This window comes from Nyctibius grandis, chromosome 1 (genome assembly GCF_013368605.1).
Source record: "Nyctibius grandis isolate bNycGra1 chromosome 1, bNycGra1.pri, whole genome shotgun sequence".
Classification (NCBI taxonomy): Eukaryota; Metazoa; Chordata; class Aves; order Nyctibiiformes; family Nyctibiidae; genus Nyctibius; species Nyctibius grandis.
In genome coordinates this window covers 70,022,293-70,045,541 of record NC_090658.1, presented here as the reverse complement: position 1 = coordinate 70,045,541, position 23,249 = coordinate 70,022,293, and the positions used below count along the sequence as shown (strand labels likewise).

At 42.6% G+C, this 23,249-nt stretch overlaps 2 protein-coding genes across 7 annotated transcripts in view; one reads left to right on the top strand and one right to left on the bottom strand.

Annotated features, from left to right (window-relative positions):
- The first annotated feature begins 5,930 nt into the window (after positions 1–5,930).
- Positions 5,931–17,267, top strand: RNF146 (ring finger protein 146). 4 transcript variants are annotated; one of them, XM_068395305.1, is made up of 4 exons: positions 5,932–6,036; positions 11,721–11,877; positions 15,502–15,640; positions 15,728–17,267. In XM_068395305.1, exons 3-4 carry the CDS (start codon positions 15,503–15,505, stop codon positions 16,559–16,561), a joined length of 972 nt encoding a protein of 323 aa, XP_068251406.1. In that variant the 5' UTR covers positions 5,932–6,036; positions 11,721–11,877; position 15,502; the 3' UTR covers positions 16,562–17,267. The 4 variants fall into 4 exon arrangements, with proteins under 4 accessions (XP_068251255.1, XP_068251406.1, XP_068281620.1 ...); XM_068425519.1 differs by having other exon boundaries at positions 15,502–17,267; XM_068395232.1 differs by lacking the exon at positions 5,932–6,036 and adding an exon at positions 7,034–7,163 and having other exon boundaries at positions 15,502–17,267.
- A 2,952-nt stretch (positions 17,268–20,219) lies between these two features.
- ECHDC1 (ethylmalonyl-CoA decarboxylase 1) overlaps positions 20,220–23,249 on the bottom strand; it is a 47,499-nt gene continuing 44,469 nt past the window's right edge. For 2 of the 3 annotated variants that reach the window (XM_068395406.1, XM_068395484.1), the window contains exons 6-7: positions 22,363–22,711; positions 20,220–21,688 (exon numbers count right to left, since the gene is read on the bottom strand). In XM_068395406.1, coding sequence (XP_068251507.1) covers positions 21,611–21,688; positions 22,363–22,711 — 427 coding nt within the window. In that variant the 3' untranslated portion in view covers positions 20,220–21,610. Of the gene's footprint in view, positions 21,689–22,209; positions 22,712–23,249 lie in introns of those variants that run through there. The other variant, XM_068395559.1, reaches the window with a different exon arrangement.

Genomic DNA, 23,249 nt, shown 5'->3' with positions numbered 1-23,249 from the left:
CCCATTCCTCACCTCTTTCCCTCCCAAGATCAGCTTTGTTCCACTCTTTCTCTCCACTGCTGGGGTAGGAAGGACACACCATCCGAGAGCACTGCCCTGCCAGTGCAGTGGCGGGAAGACCGGGGGGAGCAAAGGCACAGCAGGGTTAGGCTGTGCAGATGACAGCCCTGCACGCAGAGTCCTTCTCCGCAACGCTTGCTGCTACTGTGGAAACTGGCGACACTGAGAAACTGCTATGAAAGCTTCAGATGATACTGCCCACCATAACGAAAGGGTCTCTCACCCAGAAAGACACAGAGTTTAAGCACAGGAGAGACCAAGGGAATGCAAAAAGTACAAACTACCAAACAGCAAAGCAGCCTCTGAAAACTGGGCACTGTTTTTTGGTTTTTTTTGTTTTGGTTTGGTTTGGGTTTTTTTTTTGCTAAAAAGCACCAAGAAAATGTTGGCTCCTATACAGAACAGAAGAAATAAGAATTAACTGCAGAACTGTGTCCATAAATCTTGCTCGTGTGACCCTTTTCACACAAGTAAAGCCTAGAGGACAGAGTCATCCAGAGACATATTAATTTTGAATTGGAAACTTTCAAACTAAAACGTCATTATCATAATTAGAAAGTAGAAATAACTCCATTTAAGTTGTTGAACTGTTCACCCAAAGGGAACAAAATAAAATGCTCTTGGTTATCTTATGAAATAATAAAAAAAAAAAATCTCACTTGTTAATCAAAATATCGGAGTGCCTGTTAGTTTTTGTCTTAGCTAGAAGACTTCTATGTCCTAAGGTTGCAGCATTTATAGGTCCTAAGAAGAGCTCTCAGCCTTTTAATGGATTCAGCAACAGAATTTTTCTCAGATGTTAAAATTCACATTGATCTTCTTATAATTTCTGGTAAAAATATTTTTATGGAGTTTGTTTCGGCTACCCTTTGCTCATTTGTGCTATTATTTTCTTACTTTATTTATTTTCCTATTCTATTTTTTTTCTTTTGTAATTGCTATAGGAGATGCTGTTTTGATTGTGCTATTGTACCATTCAAAAACATTACCTGCAAAAATAATAATGTGCCCTCTAGTGTAAAAGCTGCTGCTTGTCTGGCACCTATATAGTACTTCATATGGGCATAACTAGCATTACAAGCCTATATTTCCATTTGTTCTCTCTCTGTAAGGACGTTTATGCCTAACGTTATGCTATGCCTAACCAGCAGGTAGCTCAGAGGGTCTGATACATGCAGCTTGAAGACTTTGCTAACTTTCCAATAAAGCATGAGCGTTTTCAAGTGTTTCAATACAGAGGTCCTCTTTTAAATATAACCCGGAGTTAGAGGCCTAACTAGTGTGCAGTTTCCCAGAAAATATCAGCACAGAACCACTCAGCAAGTTTTGCGACCGACTGCAATAGGACCCAGGGTTTGGTACAACAACAAGCAGGTTTAGTTGTCAGGAATAGCTTTGCATGCATTCCCTCTGCAAGCCAGGAGTCTGGTCAGTGCAATAGCTGGGAAAGGAGAGATGGAAGTACCTACACTCTATCAAAAAGTTTTTTGAAGAGCTCAGCTTCCCTACAGTTACCATATACCATCTAGTGATACAAAAGGAAATTGCAGTTTCTAACTCATTATTCTTTAAATGAAAGACGAAGATTGAAACGTCTCACTTTTGGTATTTTGCTTTCCTTCCACTAAATAAAATGTGGTCATGAATGCACTGTCATCTCCTCTCTGTGATTAACAGGTTTTCCATCTATCAAGAACCTTGTGACCTTGGCAAGTTTTCAAGATTTCATTTCTGAAGATGTATGATTACACAAGATTATACAAGAATCGCAGCTTCAATAAAGTTAAAACAAAGTCTGACTTATAGCTACAGAACTGCATTTTATATCTAGTTACAAGTTATTATAAGTCCCACAGATGTAAAACTCAGGGGCCAAATTTAAAAGGAACCGAAAATCTAACCTTGTAATTTTTGTAAACTTCATTCTTTTGAAGTTCCCAAATAATTTTTTTTTTAAATGCAAGGTTAATATTCCCTGTTGATGAGGAAGAAGTCAAAGAGAAAGAGATCCTATCGGTCCCGAGACTAAGGCACAAGATTCGCTATTGGGAAAAGTCGGCTTTAATACTGGAAACTTCCTGCCTGGAAAATGAAAAGTTTTAAACACACTGTATTGTAAGGCAGTAACTGTTCTGTGGTATGTTTTTTTCTGCTTGTCTGTGTCACCATATGGATGACTTCAGTTCAACAGCAACATACACTGTGATATGATTCTGACGGCTGGGATAATGGAGAAAGTCAATGTTTACTTATTGGCAGAAGAAAATTTTACCTTGCTTGCCAACTGGGGCAATAAAATAAATTTGTTTTGTATGCTGTGTGGAATTTTTTACTGCCACGAAATGAAAGCAAAACAATCAGATCTCTGCCTGGGAGTTCACCGACAGAATGGGTACAGATCCAGCGAAAGTAGCAGATTGAGAGAATTGCGAAAGAGTACTCGCCCTCAGCTCTTCTCCCACTTCTCCTCAGCATCGTTCAGCTTTCTGTTTTTAAAGCAAAATGGGATTGTTCTCACGACTAACCAACACAATCCTTCCAAAACTGTTAAGTAACAGTTCATTTGGCAGAGGCTGCTACATATCTAGATTATGTAAGCAAAATACAGAAATGATACGAGGTACAGTAGTTGGAATTTCAGATGCTAATTCAGGCCTTAACACTTTGTTCTGCATCTACAAATAGCGTCTAGAAATCAGTTCAGCTACAGTGCCGCAGGACTGGAAGTGCAGATTGCCAAGACAGACATAAACCTTGAAGTTTTCCGCCAGTCAAAATGAAAAACCACTTGCAAACCCAAGATTAGGTTTTGGACTCCCAACGACCAACTTACTTTTTGTACATCACTGGAACAACTGGAACTGCCTTTGAAGGGAGTCGAAGCAAATGTCATTTTGTCTTACTGACACCGTTTTGGGCACTGCTCTTGCACTATTTGCCTGGCTGTATAGAGCCAAGACTGCCAGGTGCCAGGGCCAGAGGACAAGGGAGGCAGCGTGGTGTTGGCTGCACACTGCCAGAGCAGTCCCTGGCTAGCCCAACGGGCTGTCAGGCCACTCTGCACTGTTAGCATGCTTAAAACACTTGTAGCACAAGGGACAAGCTTGTGTCACAAACTATAAAAACTATATATATCATTTTAAAAAAGAAATAATTTGGAAAATTTGTGTATCTTAGACTTCAATGACGGTAAAAAATTTATCACTGTAATGGAAATGGTAGCGTTAAGATGGGGTTCCCATGTTCTATGACAGCTTAGAGGAAAGGAATGCAGAGTGATAAGCAACAGGGGCTCCTGGAACACATGTCACTGAAACAAAATCAGGATTTGTGTTCAGTATATTTACACTTTGAACTCAACAGTCAGCCCCTCCTCCGGCTGTCAGCATGGAGGAGCCAAGGGTACACTTCCACTTGAGGGGCACATGGCCAGCTTTACACCTTCTCTGTTCGTCACAGAGGGTTTGCTGAAGGTGCAGGAGTGTGGAAAGGCAGGGGGCATGGTATAACATGTCAGCCACTCCTTTGCTGCTAGTGTAACTTGCAGCAGCTCTGAGGGTCTCCACACTAACTCTCCAAACTGCTTTGATATAAATAGACTCAAAACCACAGCAGAAGGAAACTAGTTTTCTCTCCTCTCTCCTTAACTGTGCCAAGGGCAGCAAGGATTGAGCTCATGGTGAATAGAAGACATTGGCATATCTGTAAAGGTTTAGCCAGTATCACATACATTTGAAGAAGCACAAAAATGCTTTATGAATAGAAACGCTGAAATATGGATCAATAGTTCTCCATTGACAAAGCATCAGCAAAATATTAATGGTGGGACTGCAGACACTTACATGGGGAAGTGGTGTCTTCTAACGATTAGTCTGGTGAATCTTTACTTTTCAATCCACTGTATTCATTAATAATTGAGTGGCAAGCGCCAGACATAAATTCCAGATTGATGACATTGTAGACAACAGCAAAAACAAACAAGGAGAAACATAAGAGAGAACAGAACTGTGAAGCAAGCAGAGGTAGAAAAGATATAAATTAAGTGGTTTCAGTAATAACAGACAGGTATAAACTAATATGCATAAAGGAAGCCATCATTGGAATATATGGGATGTGTTCATGCCAAAACCAGAAACACACAAAAAGATATGTAAATAATGCCCATTCTGATTGAAATAAGAGCTGGTAAGGGCTGATAATAGTGTAGGTAACAATTTAGAAGGTATAATATTACTAGAACTTAAGCAGATAATTTCTCATTCCCTTATTCCAATCTATTCAACTAGATACCTGTGTGCTCCTTATTTCTTTGGTCCAATAAGGTGTAATGCAGTTAATTCTTTGGTTACTAGCTTTGGCACTATCTGATATTCCCTTTAAGTGCCATGCTTGTTCCATAACTCATGGAGCATAAAATAAAATCTCGCATTCACTAGTGCATTGTCTCAGTTGACCGGCAGCTGCAGTCAACAGTCACAAACCTATCCAAACACAGACGTGGACCTCTTCTTTACTAAGTACAGTTTTCCAAGGTGCTGCTTCTCTTACAGAGCTGCACGCATGGAGAGCAGCTCTGCTTGAACCCTTTAGATCCCTTAAGAGCCCAGGCCTGCTTTCCTCTTTTAGGTCAGATTCTAACCAAAACTGACAGGAATTTGGCCTCAATAGCTTTCACAGGATCAAGGCCTGGTTCAGTAAAGGATTATGCCTATTGTTGCTGAACACACACTGCCAGTCAGGGACCTTTCCTTTTCTCTCATCCCTCTTCTTTGACTCAGCCACACACAGACCTGTCCGAACAGAAGTAGAGGTTGCAACGTAAATGTTTGTCCTTGGAAGCAATCACGTCACATTCGTTAAAAACAGTGCTAATTATGGGTAGGCTCTTCCAGACTTTTAGAAAAATTCAGTGGTTTAACCAAATGCATTTGTTTTAGTAGAATTTAGTATCTTAGGTTTTTGATCTTTTATGTTCTCTGATGTTTGTGATTTCTGGGTGTTAAAACATCAAAAAGAGTGTCCAACAACACCTCTAGCTCTATCAAGCCCTTGGCTAGGCAGTTTGCACCTTTGGTCATGTTGAAACACTTAAGTTTGCCATTTATATGCAACGAGTAGCTGAACACAGCCCCTCTTCCCCCATCTGAATGAATACCATTCCAGCTTAAACGGTGTGTGGATTATCGTGTCACACCCTGGTTTATTCAAGCATACATACAGCAGACTTTTCAACCGTTTCTGCCAACAACAGGCGACACACGTCTCCTCCCCACCTCAAAGGAAGCAGCCCCGCTTTGGGGCAGCCCCGTGCCCCGCAGTTGCACCCGCGCCGCGCCGAAGTCTGCCTCCGCCCGCGGGAGGCCACCGCAGCCGCCAGCCCCCCCGGCACGGCCGGGCACTCCCCAGCCTGGCTCAGAGGGAGCGGTGACCTTGCCCGACTGCGGAGCCGTTGCAGTCCTCAGGCACACGAGCCGCAGGCCGCGCTCCCGGAAAGCCCCGCAAGCCCTCACGGCTCCTGCTGCACCTGCTCCCCGGCCCCGTCAGCGGGGACAGGCGGAACTGCCATCCGCCTGCAGGTCAATCAGGCATGGCGGTGGCCCCCACCTCCCGACGCGCTGAGCCGTGCGGCGAGGCGCTCCCAGCGCTCCCCCGCACCCCGCAGGCCTCACCACGGGACTCCCCCAGGGCACCGCCCCCTCCCCAGCACCAGCCGGCCGCCGCCCCCCCCACCATGGCGGCGCCGCCGCGGGGACGGGCGGGGCAGCGCCACGCAGTGGCGTCAGGCGTGCGCGCGTCCCTCCCCCGCGGTGAGCTCACCCCACCCCCTCCGCGGCGTCACAGTGGCGCGTTCACCCCCCCACCCGCCCCGTCCCGCGCGTGACGTCGGCGCGTCCCGCTGTCCCGGCGGCGGGGCCGGAGGAGGCGGCAGGTGACGGAGGCGGTGGGCTGAGCGGCGCGAGCCGGCCGGCCCGGCGGGTGAGTGCCTCAGGGAGTGCGGGTGGGGGGAGGAGGAGGAGGCTGCCGCCGCCGCCGCCGCCGCCACCACCACCACCACCACCAACGGTCGCTCCAGCAGCGCCCCTCTTCCGCGGCCGCCCGGGGCCGGCCCTGCCCCCTCCTCCGCCGGCGGCGGCGCTACCGCGGCGGGGAGCGGGCGGGTGCCGAGGCCACACCGCACGGGTGGGCACCCTGAACAAAAGGCCGGCGAGCGGCGCGGGCCTGCGGCGGTGCCCCGGTCGCGCTGAGGGGCGGCCGGCCGCCCGCCCGGCGCGGAGCCGTGCCCGTTATTGTTTTGGCGGAGGGGGATCGCTCGCCGCCGCCCTGCCCGCGGGATCACGTGACTGGCAGGCGGTGGGGCCGCGGCGGCGCAGGGCGCTGCCGGTCGTCTCCGCTGCCACGGCGGGGAGACCTGACCCTGCCGCCGTGCCGGGAGAGCCGGTGTCGGGCTCGGTTCTGCGCGCGCCCCGCCGGCGAGCCCGCCGGTCCTTCCTGTAGGCCCCCGCCGGGTCTCCTCTGCCGGGCCGGGGCCCTCCCAATGCCGGCACTTGTGTGCCGGGGTCGGGCTGGCAGGGAGACGGCATCGCTCTGCCCGCGCAGGGGTACGTGCGCGCTGCGCGCCGGGCCGGGTCCCGGTTTCCAGGTCTCGTTTTGTTGGGTGGTAAAATAGGTCAGGAGCGTTCGCTGCGGCGGCGCCGAGGCAGCGTCCCCTGGCCGAGCGAGCGCCGCGCTTCAGCGCTTACACCGATGTGCAGCGCTTTAAATAACGCTGCGGTGCGTGTTGTCACTCGCCTTCCAAAATGTCATTGCTGCGGCTGGCTTAACTTCGGGCACGGCAATGAGCTACGTGAGCCTGGGATGGCAGTCGTGCGTAGGGACGTAGGAGCACGGTATGGAGCACGCAAAGAGAAGTAACTGGTGTTTTTGGTGGAAGTGCTTTTGTTTCTTTGTGCCCGACGGGTTCGGCTCAAGTGTGTGCTTTGCATCCCTTCTGAATGTTAAGATGGGACGTGAAAATAGCTCCGGCTTTTGGTGCAATACGTATTGCCACCACTGAAAAATTATTACAAAATATTTACTGAATACAAGGTTTTCATACAAACAAGGTAATGAGAACGGTGAAACAGTTAAAACCAAATAAAAGTGTGGGGTTTAAAATCTTCGTATAACTTCCCTGTTCTATGAACTAGAAATGCTGTAGGTTTTGTTACTGGTGGTGTAGTATGCAGGTATACATTGTATAATTACAGGGAAGGGTAGGGAGCAGAGCTTTGAAACGTTTTGCGTTTGTCAGATTTGTAATGTTAAAAATACAGCCCTGCTATTTTGTTAGCTGCTGCCTGTGGACAGTGGGCTACTTAAAAATAGTTCCTAAAACGTCTCTAAAAATGCACTACCAAAAATTACAGTTTGTAATAGTATTGAAGATGCAGTGAAATCTGAATATTGACGTGGTCATTTTGAGTAAATCTTAAATATTGAATGTTTGGGAGAACTTGCTTTGTAGCCTTGTATGGTTAATACTGTGGTTTCTTTCCAAGGGAATCAAAGTACCAATTGTTTAAATCGCTATAATGCAGAATCTGTACTGAGCGAAATAAAAAGTTCTGTTCTTGTTTCCATCAAAATACACTGCATCAATTTAGATTAATGTAATTGAATGGTCGCTCATTTAGAGAGCTGGAACTGCAGTATTTTTAAAAGCTATTGAACAATGGACTCCTGGAATTGGTGGGGGAAAAGTCCTTTTGTTGAAATTGATTTTTTTTTTTTTTTTTTTTTTTCACTTCTGTGCATGTTAATCAAGTCCATATGTATGTGAAGAGATGTTCCGGCACTTACTTTCTGTTTCTGCAGCACTGATAAGATGAACCAGTTTCTGCTTCATTTTCTGTACAATATCCTTTATTTGAGTGAGAAGCTAACATTTTGCTGTGTTAAATAAATTGAAATAGGATATATGCTCAAAATTCATATCCAGTGGTCCAGTTGTAGCATAGGAGAAGAACCTCATTTTGAATAAATATAAAGCAGTTCAATACTGAAATGGTTGACTGTTCTGCACCTGACTGTTCTTCTGTGGTTCAGTTCCAAATGCACATACAAGGGTTGTTTTTTTATTAATGTGTAATAGCAAAGGATAAGGAATGATAGGCAACTTGAAGCTTCATCACAATCAGCAATTCCTAAAGATATTCTAAGTTTAAGAAACATACAGAAAAGTTGGTAAGAACAGGAAACAGCGAGGTTATTTATCTGTTGTGCTATCCAGTGCCCAGGGACAGTTTAGTAAATACCTGGTAGGCTCAGTACCTTGGGCTGATACTATATTGACAGTAGCAGGCCGTCAGACAGGAGAGTGGTTTTTCCTATTTAAAAAAACAACCACCTTCCTTCTTTCTTCCCACAGCGGTTGTCTCGTGGTGACTTGTAGAGACAGGCAGAATTCTGGGGTTCTTTTTCCTCTCCTGCCCCCCCAATAACTGAGTCACGAGTTAGGGAGCTTGATGGAAAAATCCAAGTATTTAATTACAGAAGAGCATTTACTTTTTGGAAGTAATGCTGTAGCTGTTGAGTTTTCAGCCTGTGAGGGGAGGAGATGATGGATTTGTGATAACTATTTTAGAGTAATTTGTACAGAGTTGCAGAATTTGTGAGACTCAAATAATAGTCTTTGGCTGGTTTGGTTAGAAGCTGGTGTTGAATTTACCAGTGGTTTGTGCTTGTTTGTTTTGAAAAAGCTAAGCTTTTACTTACAGAGAAGATTTCTTAAGACTGTAGGTGATGCTTCATCAACATTTAGGAGCTGGCTTCTTAAATATGTAAGTTTCTGGGATTTTTTTTTTTTTAATTGTTGCTGTTTTTTCTAAAGAAATAGAAAAGTGGAAAAAATTGTGTTGGGTCTGATAGTTTATTGGGAATCCAGTGGGCACAGTTGACTGAACTGACAAGAAGTGGTTTCATTCCATCTTGGTCTAGTAAAAGCTTGACATTTTTCTTAAGGAGAACCTGAAACAATTTTTGGGAGATAGGTCTGGTAGGAAGTCCACCACTTCAAAATCTTAAAGTTGCGTGGAAGAAGCGGATGGGACTTCTCCCAGCAAGCATCCTGAGAGACTTTCAAGGGGACAAAGAGAGCAGTTAAATGCTGGCTGAGCCTCAGTTTGGGAGGGGGTGTTGCCCAATTCAAATTCTTGCTCTTGATCAGTGGGATTGTCCTTCATCTATTGCATCTTGAATGAACGTTTCAAAATCAGTGTGTGATAGGATGCGTGGATTTAGTGAGCATGCACAAGGAATGGATACTTGCAGGTTGCTGCAGATAGCATAACTCCTCATACTACATGCTTTTTTAGCATATAAAATTAATTGCTAAGTGTAGAACACAGCTCTTGCCCACCTGACTTTAAAGGAGGAGTCATCGTCCAGGAAAGGGGGGGTGTGTGTGTAACCACAAGTGCCTTTTATCCCATTTAGTAAAATTTTCAAGACTAGCTTATTAAATAAATAACAATGTCATGAAATGTAGAGGTTACCCGAAGTCAGTTTGTGAACTAGTTCTTTTTAAGAGCTACGCAGCAATTAGAAAGTTGCCTTACCATAGTCCTATAATTATGCCCTAACTGGATTCTTCTAGGTATAATTACACACCTTGAATATGTGCATGCATTTTTATTTCCTAAGATATCTGCTAGAACTGATCCAACCTTTTTCTCCCATCTCCACGTAACATTTGGTTTTATGATGTGCTACCTCTCATAGTGGATTGCAAGAGGTAGTAGATAAAAGGCTTCAAGTGATTACCTACAGAGGTAACGGAAAGCCAGCTCCCAAGATGAAGGAAGCATCAAGCTTGTTGCAGATGTCTCTCTGATCATAGCAAATATAGTGTCTTGTCTGAGTGGATTAGTAGAGCCAAAATTTTAATGCAATTGCAGCTCTTGGTTTCAGATTGATGTGTGAAGAAAGGGGAAGCTGCTAAAACGATGAGGGGAGAACCTTCTTCCTTTTGAAAAGGTGTGGATAGGCTTGCTAATTTTTCCATTTTTCCTTAGGAGCTCTTTCTAAAAATAGCTGCACGGAATGGTGCCTGGAGATCAGCTATAAAGAAAATAACATATTTGAGTAATGTGTCTTATACTGAAGTCATCTGAAATTTCACTCTGATGTTGTTAATGATAAATGTCCAATCATTTGATGAAGGACTATAGCACAGACTACTATAATACTAAGTCCTCCACGTTCTTTCAGGAACTTATCACTCCTTGACTTTGCTCGACTCTGTACGTGTCTGATCTGCACTGTATTTAGACTGAAATTATTCTTTCTGTGAGCAAATTGAAATCTGAGATGCGACATTCTCAGGTCTGCTTCAGATCATTCCTCTATGTAACATCTTGCAGCAACTGGAAATTGTAGTTCAAAATGCTTAAGAATCACCTTGAAAGCTACAGCCCAGAAGGAAGATATAACTCTATGGCTCATCAGTCTTTTTACAGAGGATTCCGAAATACTTTCTGTAACTAAGAGTAGCTCTTTTAGGTCAAGACCTTCCTGTTTAGGGTGTGAGAATGCAACAGTGAAATCTCGATGGCCCCCCTGTCCTCTCCGAGTTTGCAGATTCCTAATTCCCTACTGCAGAGTTATTTAGGTATTTGTTAGGCACTTAATGGTTTCCAGTGATTGGTATGTATTTGTGACATGACTTAGCTCAGATTCTCGTTGGTGACGTACACAAGATGTTGTTGTGACTGACATTACTGGCTAGCCTGAAGAGGCGTGCGTTACCTCAGAGGTGTGGAGACTGAGTTGCATCCTTATCTTCTTTTTTTCGAGATCGCATGTATTCATTGCATGAATGAACCTCGGAGCCCTTCAGCACTTTATGAAGAAATAAAGGAAGATCCTAATTAATCCTTTTTTTGTTTACCTTGTTAAGTATCAAATCTAGGTCATAGAGTTTGTTTATAAGAGAGTATGAGGGACATACATATGTAGATCTATAAAGGAAAAAAGTGCTGAAGGGTTCTGGGGTTCATTCATTAAATGAATGCCTGTGGTCTCTGAAAAAGAGGACAAGGAAGGGTGCACGGCGCTGAGCTACAAACTGCTTGAAATACGGAGAGGACCTAGGGGAAATCAGCTGTTTGCATGCGCTATTTTCTCCTCAAGCATCTGATACTAGTCCCTGTTAAGAGACAAGACACGAGCCTAGGTAGTCCTTTGGAACGATATGATATAGTTGTATAAACAGCTTTAGGAAGCCATTGTGACTTTTTAAACTCTCTGAATAGAAGGAGTCATTTATTAGAGGTTAAATTTGTGTAAACGTAATATGCTCCAAACTTTGGTCTTGTTTCTCCTTTTGTGTACATGGTCACTTTATGGAAATGAGCCATTAACTTATTATAGTTAAAGGTAATTGCCTTTTATAATACTTTAGAAAAAGATAATTTGCTTAAGTCAGACATAAAACTGTGGGCCAAAATTGATTATTGCAAAAAATAAAACAGAAGTCTGATGGTATTTTTATTGAAAATAGCCTGCATCAGGTAAACGAAAGGATAGTAACTTCTTTTCTTTAACAGGACCATGGCGTTGTATTTTGCTCACTGATACCTCTGTACAGCATTGTAATGGTGTTATTATTTGCTTTTCATTAGTTTGCAGAGAAGCTGAAACACTGTAGCGTACCGTTGGGCAGGACAAGTAAGGAATGAGCCAGCCTTGGGAAAAAGGACCTGCCATCCTAGCTGGAGACATCTGAAGAGAGGACATTGTAGTCCTGTTGCATGCTTCAGTAGAAATTATTCAGAAAAAGTAAGCAGCTGTTTTGTTAATGGACTTCTACATTTCAACTCCTTGACAGACTGCTTAGTTGCACTTAGAATTTGACCTGGAGTTTGAAAAATTACTCAGTTTTGAGCTGGTTTTGTGGGAGTTCACTTTTTTTCCTGATAGACTCCTAGAAAGTCCGGGGTCTTTTAGGATAGTTTTTATACATCACCTCTTCCATACTTTGTGTGTTGATGAAGGTGCTCTAGGCTGTGCACCCTAAGCTTACAAATTAAATATATGTTTTGTATTTATATTAAATAAGGTCTTATTAAATTAATTATTATTTAAAAAAAAGCCAAAAACCACAAAAGTATAATAGAGAGGTGGGATCTAGGAAGATTGTGGACTAGCTCCTTCTCGGTTGGCTTTAGACTGTATTTATGTTAAAATGCAGTGTTCAGATGCATATTGTTCCCTTATTTATACCTGAATTGAGGATCTCAATACGTCAAACAAAATTATTTTTAGAACTTGTTCTTGAGTTTGATGCATTTTTAGCCTCGCTATTCAATAATGTCATATTCCCTGTTGCCAGAAGTGACTTAAGGGAACCCAGCCCTCCAAAAAACATACCTTTACTGTTTGATAACAGTTCTAATATGAAGCTTGTTTTTATTAAACCTTGTTAGAAAACGTTACTCTTAATTTCAGGAAAAATACTCTGTGATTAGTTTTGTTTAGTTAATGCCATGAAGCTGCAATGAAAGTGCTCCCATAGCCATAATGCAGCAGAAGAGCAGTCCTAGATGTTTTTCCTCCTTTATGAAGGATTAATTCTTCAATAAAAATCTACATGTACATCCTCATACCATCTTATAAACAAACTCTATGACCTAGCTTTGAGACTTAATCCTTTTAGCATCTTCCTTTAAAACCAAAAGTGAGACAGCATCAGTTTAGTTGATAGGAATCTTCAAATGTGTAATTGTCCTGCATTCTGAGCACATGCAACTGCAGTTGTGCTTATTTTAAAGAGTTTTATGTTTCTGGGTAGGACTTGCTTAGAGATACGCGTTTACTCCTCCAGCTGTATTCATTTTACACATAGCATTTTTCTCTGAGTCATTAAAAATCACATAGGAATTTCAAGATAAGGCATTTACTCCTTTCTTTTCATATCCTGCATTATTGTCTTGATCTAGTAAGGAATCAAAGAACCCTCAAATTAATGGGTGACCTAGTGAGCACAGTTCAAACGTTAGCATTTTTGTTCTTTTCAGTGAACAAGTGAGAGCTTTCACTCTGCTTTTAGTTTACTAATAAGTTAGCTCATGGTATCAGAATTTCATTTGTCAAAATGCATTGCATTTTTAATCCCAGCAGTCTCCGAAATCTTAATTATGATACGTGACTTGTATAGAAGTTACTTATCTACAGGTTGTTTTAATCTTTTTTTTGGCTCTGAAAATAATAACCTTATAAAGTGTATTCAGGGAGAAGCAGCCTTTCGTAAAACTGTAGTATGGAAGTAAAAAATCTGTTGCTGTGCCTTTTTGTACAGTAGTATCTCATGATAGGAGCACTTGAAACTTCAGATCCTTTACCTCAGCCACAGTTAGCACAAATTAATCAATACATGGATTTATCTTTCAGCTCTTCTGTTGTGAGATACTGGTTGGGTTGTATTTGTGGGTATTCTGAAATCTCAGTAGCTCCCCCACCCCACCCCTTTTCTAATAAGTTTCTTGTTACAAAACCCTAGTTTTGATGTGAAATGCTATTGCAAAATATAACCTCAAAAGTGCGAGACTCCCAGATAGCAACTTGTTCACAACATTGTTAGCATGGATCTCACAGGTAGATGTGTACTGTACAGTAAAAAGACAGTTATCCGGAGGTAGGTAATGCTGTGTCTGTAACTGGCATGCTGATTTAAGAACTAGTATGCAGATTTGTCTTTAATCTCAGATAAAGAAATTCAGATATGAAACTGAAACACAGGCTGATAGAACTATGTGCTACTTCAGGAAAAAATATTTGAGCTGTAGAGCTTTTAAAAGAATTATTTGATAAAAAATGGATTAAAGAGGCATTGGTCTTTCAAGAGGAAATTATAGTGATAGAAGGGAACAGACAGCATGCAGAAATACATTTTTAAGTAAATAGCACTTAATACATTATTGTAAATGTAAATACAGATAGTGAAGCATAAATCTTTTTTTTAATCCCAACATGTATTCATAAGATGTTTGAAGCAGTGGAGGCTTTTACAGTAACACTAGGCATTTTCTCTTGAGGTTACACATTTTGCTAGAAATGCAGGGAGGTTGTGGTATCTCCATCCGTGCACGTTTCAAAAAAACTCAGCTAGGCAAAGCCATGGCTGATCCGATCTAGTATTGGTAGTAGTGCCACGTGGAGCAAGAGACTGGACTACATGACCTCTGAAGGATCTTTTTGGCCCACATGTCTGTGATAATTTTGCATGAACTATTCCTAGCTTCTTGTGCAACAAAGATGAGTTTCACTGAAAGGCTGTTTTGCTGAATGTATCAGCCCTATGCCTCAAAGATCCTTGGGGATTTAAATGAAAAAAGGCACCTTTTTCAGGCCCCATCCCCCAAAGCCCATTCTTCTCCATCATTTGATACCTGGTGTTTGGTTTTGATTGCTAATAAATAAGAACATAAAAGGAAAATTACCATGAAACAGACTGTGAAAGATCGCCATGGCAAAAATGTAGCTGAGAAGGTATTTGCATATTTAGGCTAGAATTTTTCAACTACTAAAATCCTACACAATGCTAAAGTGACACAGTTTTGCATTCCCTGCTACAAAAATCATCTTTAGACAGAAATAAGATATGGCCAGAGAAGGCAGAGGCAATGACTTCGCAAACCAATCAAATCATGGTTGTGTGTCTTCTGTGATATACTGCTCTTTCTGCTGGGTTGCAGCGATTTCTTTTGAGATGCACTCAGCTATATTGGGGAGTTTGCTTGATGTTTAGCAAGCCACCTCAGTTTTCAAATCCAGTTCTTTCTGCAGCCCTGTGGTTGTTCCGAGCCCAGTTTGAGGGATGGTATACCGTGGTGCGTGGGGACTAAGAAACAGAGTGAGGGAATACTTTGGCCGGGTGCTGCTGCTAGGCATATTTTCTGCTATGGAAACCTAGTCTGAGGTACTGTTGAGGCAATCCCTTAATCAAAAGGATGATCACCAGTACTGTGAAGAGAGATTGTTTTAAGTTCAATGTTTGCAGGTAGATCACCTCTTGAGGAAAGAATCATAGCTGCTTTAAAATTTCCTGAGGAGGCTCCAAAGTAACTGGCTGACTGGAGGTTCATTAATCAACACTAATTCAGAGAAGGAACAGAGGAAATTCCAAAATTTGTTTTCTAACTTGGCATGATAATGTGCTGAAAATGAAACAGATAAAGATTGGTGATTAGCAAAAGAAATTCTCCCAGTACTCAATTTAGTCTGTCAGCTCAGGAAACAGAATGTTAACCTGTCAGTTTCTTTGAGTTGAGCTTCATAAATGATACCTTACCTTAAATTAAGGTAAGCGTCTCATTCTGTGGATATTGAGGTCAAAGGTGATATAAGGTGCCAGTTTAGGTTGACAGAATAAACTGATTTAAATCTGTCTTTGATCCTCTGCAGGATGGCTGGCTGTGGCGAAATAGATCATTCAATCAACATGCTTCCCACAAACAGGAAGACAAATGAGTCGTGTGCTAACGCAACACCTTCCCTGACAGTCCCCGAATGTGCTATCTGTCTGCAAACATGCGTCCATCCAGTAAGTCTGCCTTGTAAACACGTTTTCTGCTATCTATGTGTGAAGGGAGCTTCTTGGCTTGGGAAACGATGTGCACTCTGCCGGCAGGAGATTCCAGAGGATTTTCTTGACAAACCAACCTTATTGTCACCAGAAGAACTCAAAGCAGCAAGCAGAGGCAATGGAGAATATGCTTGGTACTACGAAGGTAGAAATGGTTGGTGGCAATATGATGAACGTACCAGCAGAGAGCTGGAAGATGCCTTTTCCAAGGGTAAAAAGAGCACTGAAATGCTAATCGCTGGGTTTTTATACGTAGCAGATCTAGAAAATATGGTTCAGTATAGGAGGAACGAGCATGGACGCCGCAGAAAAATAAAACGGGACATCATAGATATACCAAAGAAGGGAGTGGCTGGGCTGAGGTTGGACTGTGATGCTAATACTGTCAACCTGGCAAGAGAGAGCTCTGCTGATGGTGCAGACAGCACACCGACTCCGGGGGCTGCAGCTGTGCAGCCTCTACCATCCGTTTCTGCTAGGCCCCTGCCATCACTAGATGGTCAGCTGATGAGTCCTTCAACGCCATCACCAGATGCAAGCAATTCTCTAGAGAACTCTCTTGCCCAGTTACAAATAAATGGAGACAGTATGGCTGAAAGGAGCCATAGGGGAGAGGGAGAAGAAGACCACGAATCATCATCTTCTGGTAGGGTGCCAGCCCCTGACACCTCTGTTGAGGAGACCGAATCAGATGCTAGCAGCGATAACGAGGACATGTCTGCCCACCTTCAGCAACACCCATCCTCTGTCCAGCAGAGACACTCGAATGCAAGCGCAAGCCAGTCAGGAGCCGACAGACCAGTGGCAGGGGGTGGGGTGGTACACACAAGTGTAAGATCCAGAAGGCCAGATGGACAGTGCACAGTCACTGAAGTTTAAATCTAGAGCCATGCAATTAAAAACTCAGTTCTGTATCTGTAAATTTTCTGTCCACGTTGGCATTGCACTCAAACCTAGCTGGTTGGGGGGAGGTGGTGAAGGGGAGAAACAGATCTGGCCTGTTTAACTGAAGTCTCTTTAACATGTCTCAGCTGGAAGACTCTAACTGTACAAAACTGGGTTGTCCTGTTAATGGTTTGAAAGCTGCTTAGCAATACCCAGTTTTCTTGAACATGTCTTGTGTTTCTTTTGTAGCATTTTCCCCTTGGAGATACTCGATCCCTTTTTGGCCAATGTATATCTACTGTACAACTTGAATTGTCTTCATTATCTGAGTGTTGCATTAAGTGTCTTACTACTTTCTGCATGGATTGATGTATGAAAAGAACACTGAAGCAATGTGGGAGCAGGCAAGATGTTGGGTGTGAGCAGGATGCTTAATTTAATGTGAGAAAATAGATGTGAGTTTGGAGTTAAAATGTGTTTTTGCTAGACAAGAGTAATCATTTACCTTCCTTCAATGGAAATGTAAAAAAAAACTATTAACTTTTGTTGCAAATTCTTACCTATTCACTCTTCATGGCATTTTCCCTGGCTTTGCCATCTAGTCCTTGTAGTTTTGTTTTTGAGGTCTTTCTTGATCTGTCTCCGTTTTGTTACGGAATTTATAATTTAATAAAACTACATTTTATCAGTAACAATCTTAGATATGTCTCCAGTTTAATTCAACTTCACTGGAGGAACTTAAAACTTATCATAAAACAGCTTGCTGTGTTTGCCAGAAGGGAGGACTAACTCTGAGTAGTATCTTGTTCTTGCATCCCTGACTGGCTGTCTCTCAAACAAACACAGCACTGTAGGAGTATGTCTTTCTACTGAAAAACCATGAGTTGCAGGCTTAAGGTTCACACCGGCTTAACACTCACTTCTCATCTGAAGAGCTGATTAACTCACTTTGCTGTTATGAAGGGCAAAAGTATCACACACAACCTTATTTTAACAGCAGAAATGTTGACATAAAAGGGCATATGTAATCAAACTTGACCTTACACTGAACATGGATGTTCAGGAGTACATTGCTGTTTATCTGATCTTCATAGCAAAACCAGTGGCAGCACAGAAAAGGTAGTTTTGTGCTTGTTTTAGAAATGCATCTCCTGGATTGGCCCCAGTTGCTACAAACTGACTTCCATGTATTAGAGAAGGTTAGAAGCCAGATCTTGAAAAGCACAGCTTGTCTTTTCTTATGGCAGTTGTTTTCCCTTTTTTTTTTTTTTCCCCAAACAGAAAAACAGCATCAGGTGATTCTGGACTCAATCTTTAATTAGCTTTATTTTAAACTCCCAATTCTTAGTACATGTATCCGTGAATAGAAAGGGAGAGTAGCTGATACACAAGTACTACGTACCTTCAGACAAAAGTTGCTGTAGGCATATAACCATTTGGAGGAAATTAAATGGGCTGATTTTTAAAAATGGTCGATTTGAACTTCTAAAATGTTCTCCTTACTGCAACGCTAGCTGACATGTCCAATCTTGGGCAAAGCTTTGCCAGCCCTCCAGTTTGTTTCCTCTGCCCACAGGTGAGATCAGTGGGTCAGTGAACAAAGGAAAGTGCAGAGGAGACTAGGGCAGAATACGGAAGATTTCCTTCTTACTCAGCTAGGAATGGATGCTCTTGATCATAGATTTTTACTATCACCTTCCAGTTCCATAAGGAAATAAGCCAGTAGCATGGACCTCAGAAGGAAAGAGGATGGAATGTTTTTTCTTCTATTTGTTAGTTGCCAGCTCTCTTATTTCTCTGTTTTGAGTTAGCATGCAGTGGCTCTAATCAAAGTCTGACTTTGTGCTGCGAAAACCTTCAGGAAGAACACTTCTGCTATGTGCACATACTTTGCTTCATGTGAGGATGTGTACCGTTAAAGAGAGCAAGAAGCAAGAACTTGACTGACTATATACTTAATTTCAGGACTATCATCCCAGTCTACAAATAATTTTATCAGTGATTATCCTTGAGGGTCAAGAACCCCCAGCCAAACACCCATTATGTTGCCTTTGGCTCCTGCTGACCAACTGCAGCTGTGAAGTACTAAAATTAGTTAAAGTAAGGTTGGTGAGAGCTTAATAGCCAACCATCAGAGCAGCAAATGCGCTCCCCAGATCAAGCTAGGAAAAAAGTAGTAACTGGTAATTCCCATCTTACATTTAAACCATTCCCTTCAGTAGGAGATGTGTCCTCTGACGATTTTAGCTAAGCCACAGCCACACTGCATTATGTGGTTTTCTGTAGCTCCATACATAAAGTGATTTTCAACTTGTACAGCATAGCTAGAGAAATGGATAGTGGAGCAGAATGGAAAGGAGAAAGGAAATTAAAATTCTATAAAATCTACTGCATCTCTTCATTTCCAGGAGAACATAACCACAGATACAGGAATCCCATGTCACGGTAAAAAAATCCCACAGTGAACCAAGCATTCAGCAAGAACAGCTAGCTTACCTAGATTGCCCATTTGGTAAGTATATTTCTGTCAGCAGCAAATATGATTGATAAAGTATCTGTAGTGGTAAAAGTGACCCCCAGTATCCACACTTTGAATGCTTGGTGCAGAATTCACACTCCCATTAAGCACTCAGGTAGTCCCAGTACAGAGAGGCAAGGGAACAAGACAGGCATTTCACAATGTAATAGGAAGCCTGGTTTGCTGAGAAGGGAGCTGGCAAACAAGCCCCTAGGAAATACAAAAGCTAGCACTCCATTTAATTAGGAGACTGGGAGTATCAATTTTGAACACAAGTTTCTAATTTACTTTGTGCATTTAGTGCTTGTTTGTTTTTAGGCCATTTCTGAAGGGAAACAAAAACTGAGATGAAGCTTGTAGTCTTTAATAATTGTAAAGAAAACATAAATGCTTACCAGCCACTGGTTACGGGTATTTGTCACTTTAAGATGATAAGCAAGTATTCTGTGAAATAAAGCATTTAGGTTTGAAATTGGTAAAACGGGATTCCATTTCATCTCACTCAGTCTAGAGCTCTCATGCTAGCACTCACAGTAATTTAGTTAGACTGGTTTTCATCTGAAGTGCTGTACTTGCTTTTAAAACAGAAAAGAAACCAGAGAATATGGTATTAGGCTGCTCACAAAATCCTTGATCAAAACAAATGCCTGTAATTACCTTCAGAATCTCCTGTAGCTATGTTTGGTATATTTGTGATTCCAACAGACCAGAGGACAAAATGAGTTTCTGTAACCTTTTCTGAAAGTGTCTTTAACTCCATTCTAGTTAATTATTTGTCCTGTTCTTGGAATGAAACGTTGGCCTTTGATACAGATCGGAGAGGATGGCTGGGGAAATGCATTTGCTGAAATGAGAAGTAAGCTCATTGTCTACAAATGAAACTGGAGAGAGGTCCCCAATAGATGTACATACCAACTTTCACTTACTGGCAGCACAGGTCTAGTACAAAACATGCAAGTAAAACAGATTCTGCTTTTCTGCTATAATTTCCTCCCTTTCAAATTCGTATCATCCAGTGCACAGAATACACTAATGAGCCTTACAGCCTGGCACCTGAAAAATCAAAAATGATTCAAGGGTCTTGCTCAGGTTCTAAGCAATTTTCACACCCATTTTAAAAACACAATCACAGTGTTAGTAATGGCAAATTTATTCTCATTACTAGCAAAGACATAACCAGTTATCCTTTAAAGCACAAATCTTCTGACTCACGATAATGTGATGTGCTATTGCTTCAAAAAGTTGGATGAGTATGGGCTGGAGTGTGTTCTCAAGGTTCAGTGATGTTGGCAGTCTGCAGTCCCTCACGAGTCTTGAGGAACTTCATGAAAAGCAGAACAGCTTCATTACTGAACAGTGAAGTATTGCCTGATTATATTAAAACATCCGTACTTCAGAAGTCATGGGTTTGAAGTCCTATAGAGCACGGGAAAGAATCCAGATGCACAGGGGACTAACAACTGAGCTACTGGGGCACGGGGGGAAAGAGGCACAAACCAGATTACTGCTCTCTCCCCGTTTTTCCATTCCTGTCTCTTCTCTAACTTGGAAGTAAAAACTGAACTTTATTTTTGGGGAACAGACATTTGAAATCTTCCTCCAGCAGCAGCTTCAGGTGTGAAGGCAAACAGACAGGATCAACATGGCAGAGTAAGTTCCTTATGCTCCCTGAGGTGCCAGCTCAAAACACATCCCTTTCTTCAGCATTTCTTCTGCTTGCTTTAGGCTATACACACTTCCTGCTGTGAAGGCCCCACAGTAAAACATCCCCAGCAGAGCACAGCATCTGCTCAAAAGCTGCAGAATCTTAACAGGCAGTCCAGGCCTAATTAACATCATTGATCTGTCCCAAGATCCGCAAACATATGTACAGTTACCTCGCTGTCTAAAACTCAGGAATCCTGCCACACTGTAAAAATCGTAGCACGGATTTCTATCCAAGGAATCACCTCCTTTTCCTAAGGGAGCTTGTTCCATGTACCTAGAGTTAGTTATGCCTGGTCAGAGCGAGAATGCATGTCACTGCCACGTAGCCCAAAGTTTCCTCCTTAACACGCTCCCCTGGAGTACTTGTGTCCTGGGCCCAGGTCTCAGCCCCTACTGCATTTAGAGACAAGTGCATCCTAACTAACAGTACAGGAAACTCGCAGTCAGAGATATGTCTGCATGTTTTTGCTCTCACAGATGTTTCATTTTCAGAATCATCTGCCAAAGCAGGGAGTCGGTGTCAGTTTCTAATTTCTAAAGGGAAAACCCTCCTCACTGAGTTACCTAATTACTTGCACAGTCACCGGCATGAAGTGGAGACCAAGTTCCAAATCTTCTGGTCAGCCCAAATATGTCCTACCAGTAAAAATACTCTGAAGTAAGACGCAGACAGATCCACACAGGTCTTTCCAGAATGCTGAAGTACTCAGACCACGCATCAGTCAAGGACATCCCATTTGCAAGCATGATACATCATGGCCTTCCAAGATTTCAACAGCATTCTATGTCAAGAATCAGGTCAGCAGCTTTGCACATGCTCAGCAGCACAGGTCCAGGCTATGGGAATGTGCAGATGTGTACGTAGGTAGTTGGTTCCTCGAGCAGTGAGAAAACATCTAAATAAATTTGAAGACCTGAATCAGTGTCAGTGAATGAGGGCTATATGCTCCTCAGTAAGTTAAGAGTTTCTTCTGTAAAAATCACCATTAAAATCAAAGTATCCTTGGATACTTCTCAGCAATTATACAAAGAACTGGATGAAGATGAAAAAATAAATATCATCTGACCAGTTATCATCCCTTTAAAGCTGCTTAAAGACACTGGTCTCATGTTGGGGAACTCATATTTTGCAGCTTTAGATGCACCTGTTCTGCAAATGAACAAACCTCCTATCTTTCAAACAATTCATTTCCATACTAGTTAGAAAAACAAAATTAACTCCAAAGAAAATCATCTTAAGCCTCATTCCAAAAGAATTATAGTTCTATTCTCAGCACAGTATTTACCTTTACATACTAATTTCACTAATCTCCATTCAGTGGGTGATTAGGACAGTAAAGAATCTGCCGGGGATTTCTCTGTGGTTGCACATCAAATATGTCTGCCTGACATGAATGACAGGAATGTTAATACCAGGTTAAATGAAGGAGTCCTTAAATGATTCAGTTTAATGCCTGCTTTAGTGAAAGCTTTGTTTGCAAAAAGGTCAAGAACATTTCTTACGCATTGACTGTCATTTATGTTTTGGTCTTCTAACCAATGCCTGCAAATTGGCAGGCCCACCCCATACCGTTCCAAAAATGTCCTTCTCTGTCCTTAGGGCAGCTTCCACTGGTAGCTCTCTTCCCGCTGTCACCACCTTTTTCACAGCCCGAATCACACTGGCTGGACCCTCTGTGTACTGACTCAGCCAGGCTCGGGCTGCTTCTAACGCTTCAGTTTCATCTGAAGATGACAAAGTCTCTTCTGAGAGCCCAAGGCGCAAAGCTCTCTCGGGGCCCACCCTGGCAGCCCCGCTCAGCAGCTGGAGGGCTGCCCCGCTGCCGACAATCTGCACCAGCCGGGCAGCTCCTCCCCAGCCTGGCACCAGACCCATGTGCTTGTGGACAAATCGAATTTCACTCCCAGGCGTCATCAACCTGTCAATGAAGAACAAACACATAGAGGTCAATCCATGCATCAACTTCTGTTTTCGCTCGCTGGCACTCAATTTTCTATTTTCTCCTCCCCTCTGCTTCCAAAGGCTGATACAACTTGACAGCATGCTGATTACAGCCAGAGCTGGAGTATCTTAATTTGTACATCACCCGGTGCCTTAGCTGCAGCTTTTGGCCCTTCTCAAAATGAGATACATAGGCTGCCACAAGTAAAGGTGCTCAGTGCCCACACTGATACGTGTAGTCAGTTCTGAAAAGTGTTTGAAAACAGAATTGCAGATGGAGGGCATGTGACACTGATTCACATTGCCAACACTGCCTTGCTAATTCATGCCTAAAACAAGGTTTTGGGTAAAAAACCAAGCAAACTAATGCACAAAACTTATTTCTCAAGAGAATGGATTGTGGTCTTAGTACTGATCTGCACTGGGGAGGTTCTGTCAGCACCCTGGTGCTTGATTACAGCACAGTTGGGGTTTTTTTTTTTTGTTCTGTACTTTAAAGGGTCCATGTGAGTTTG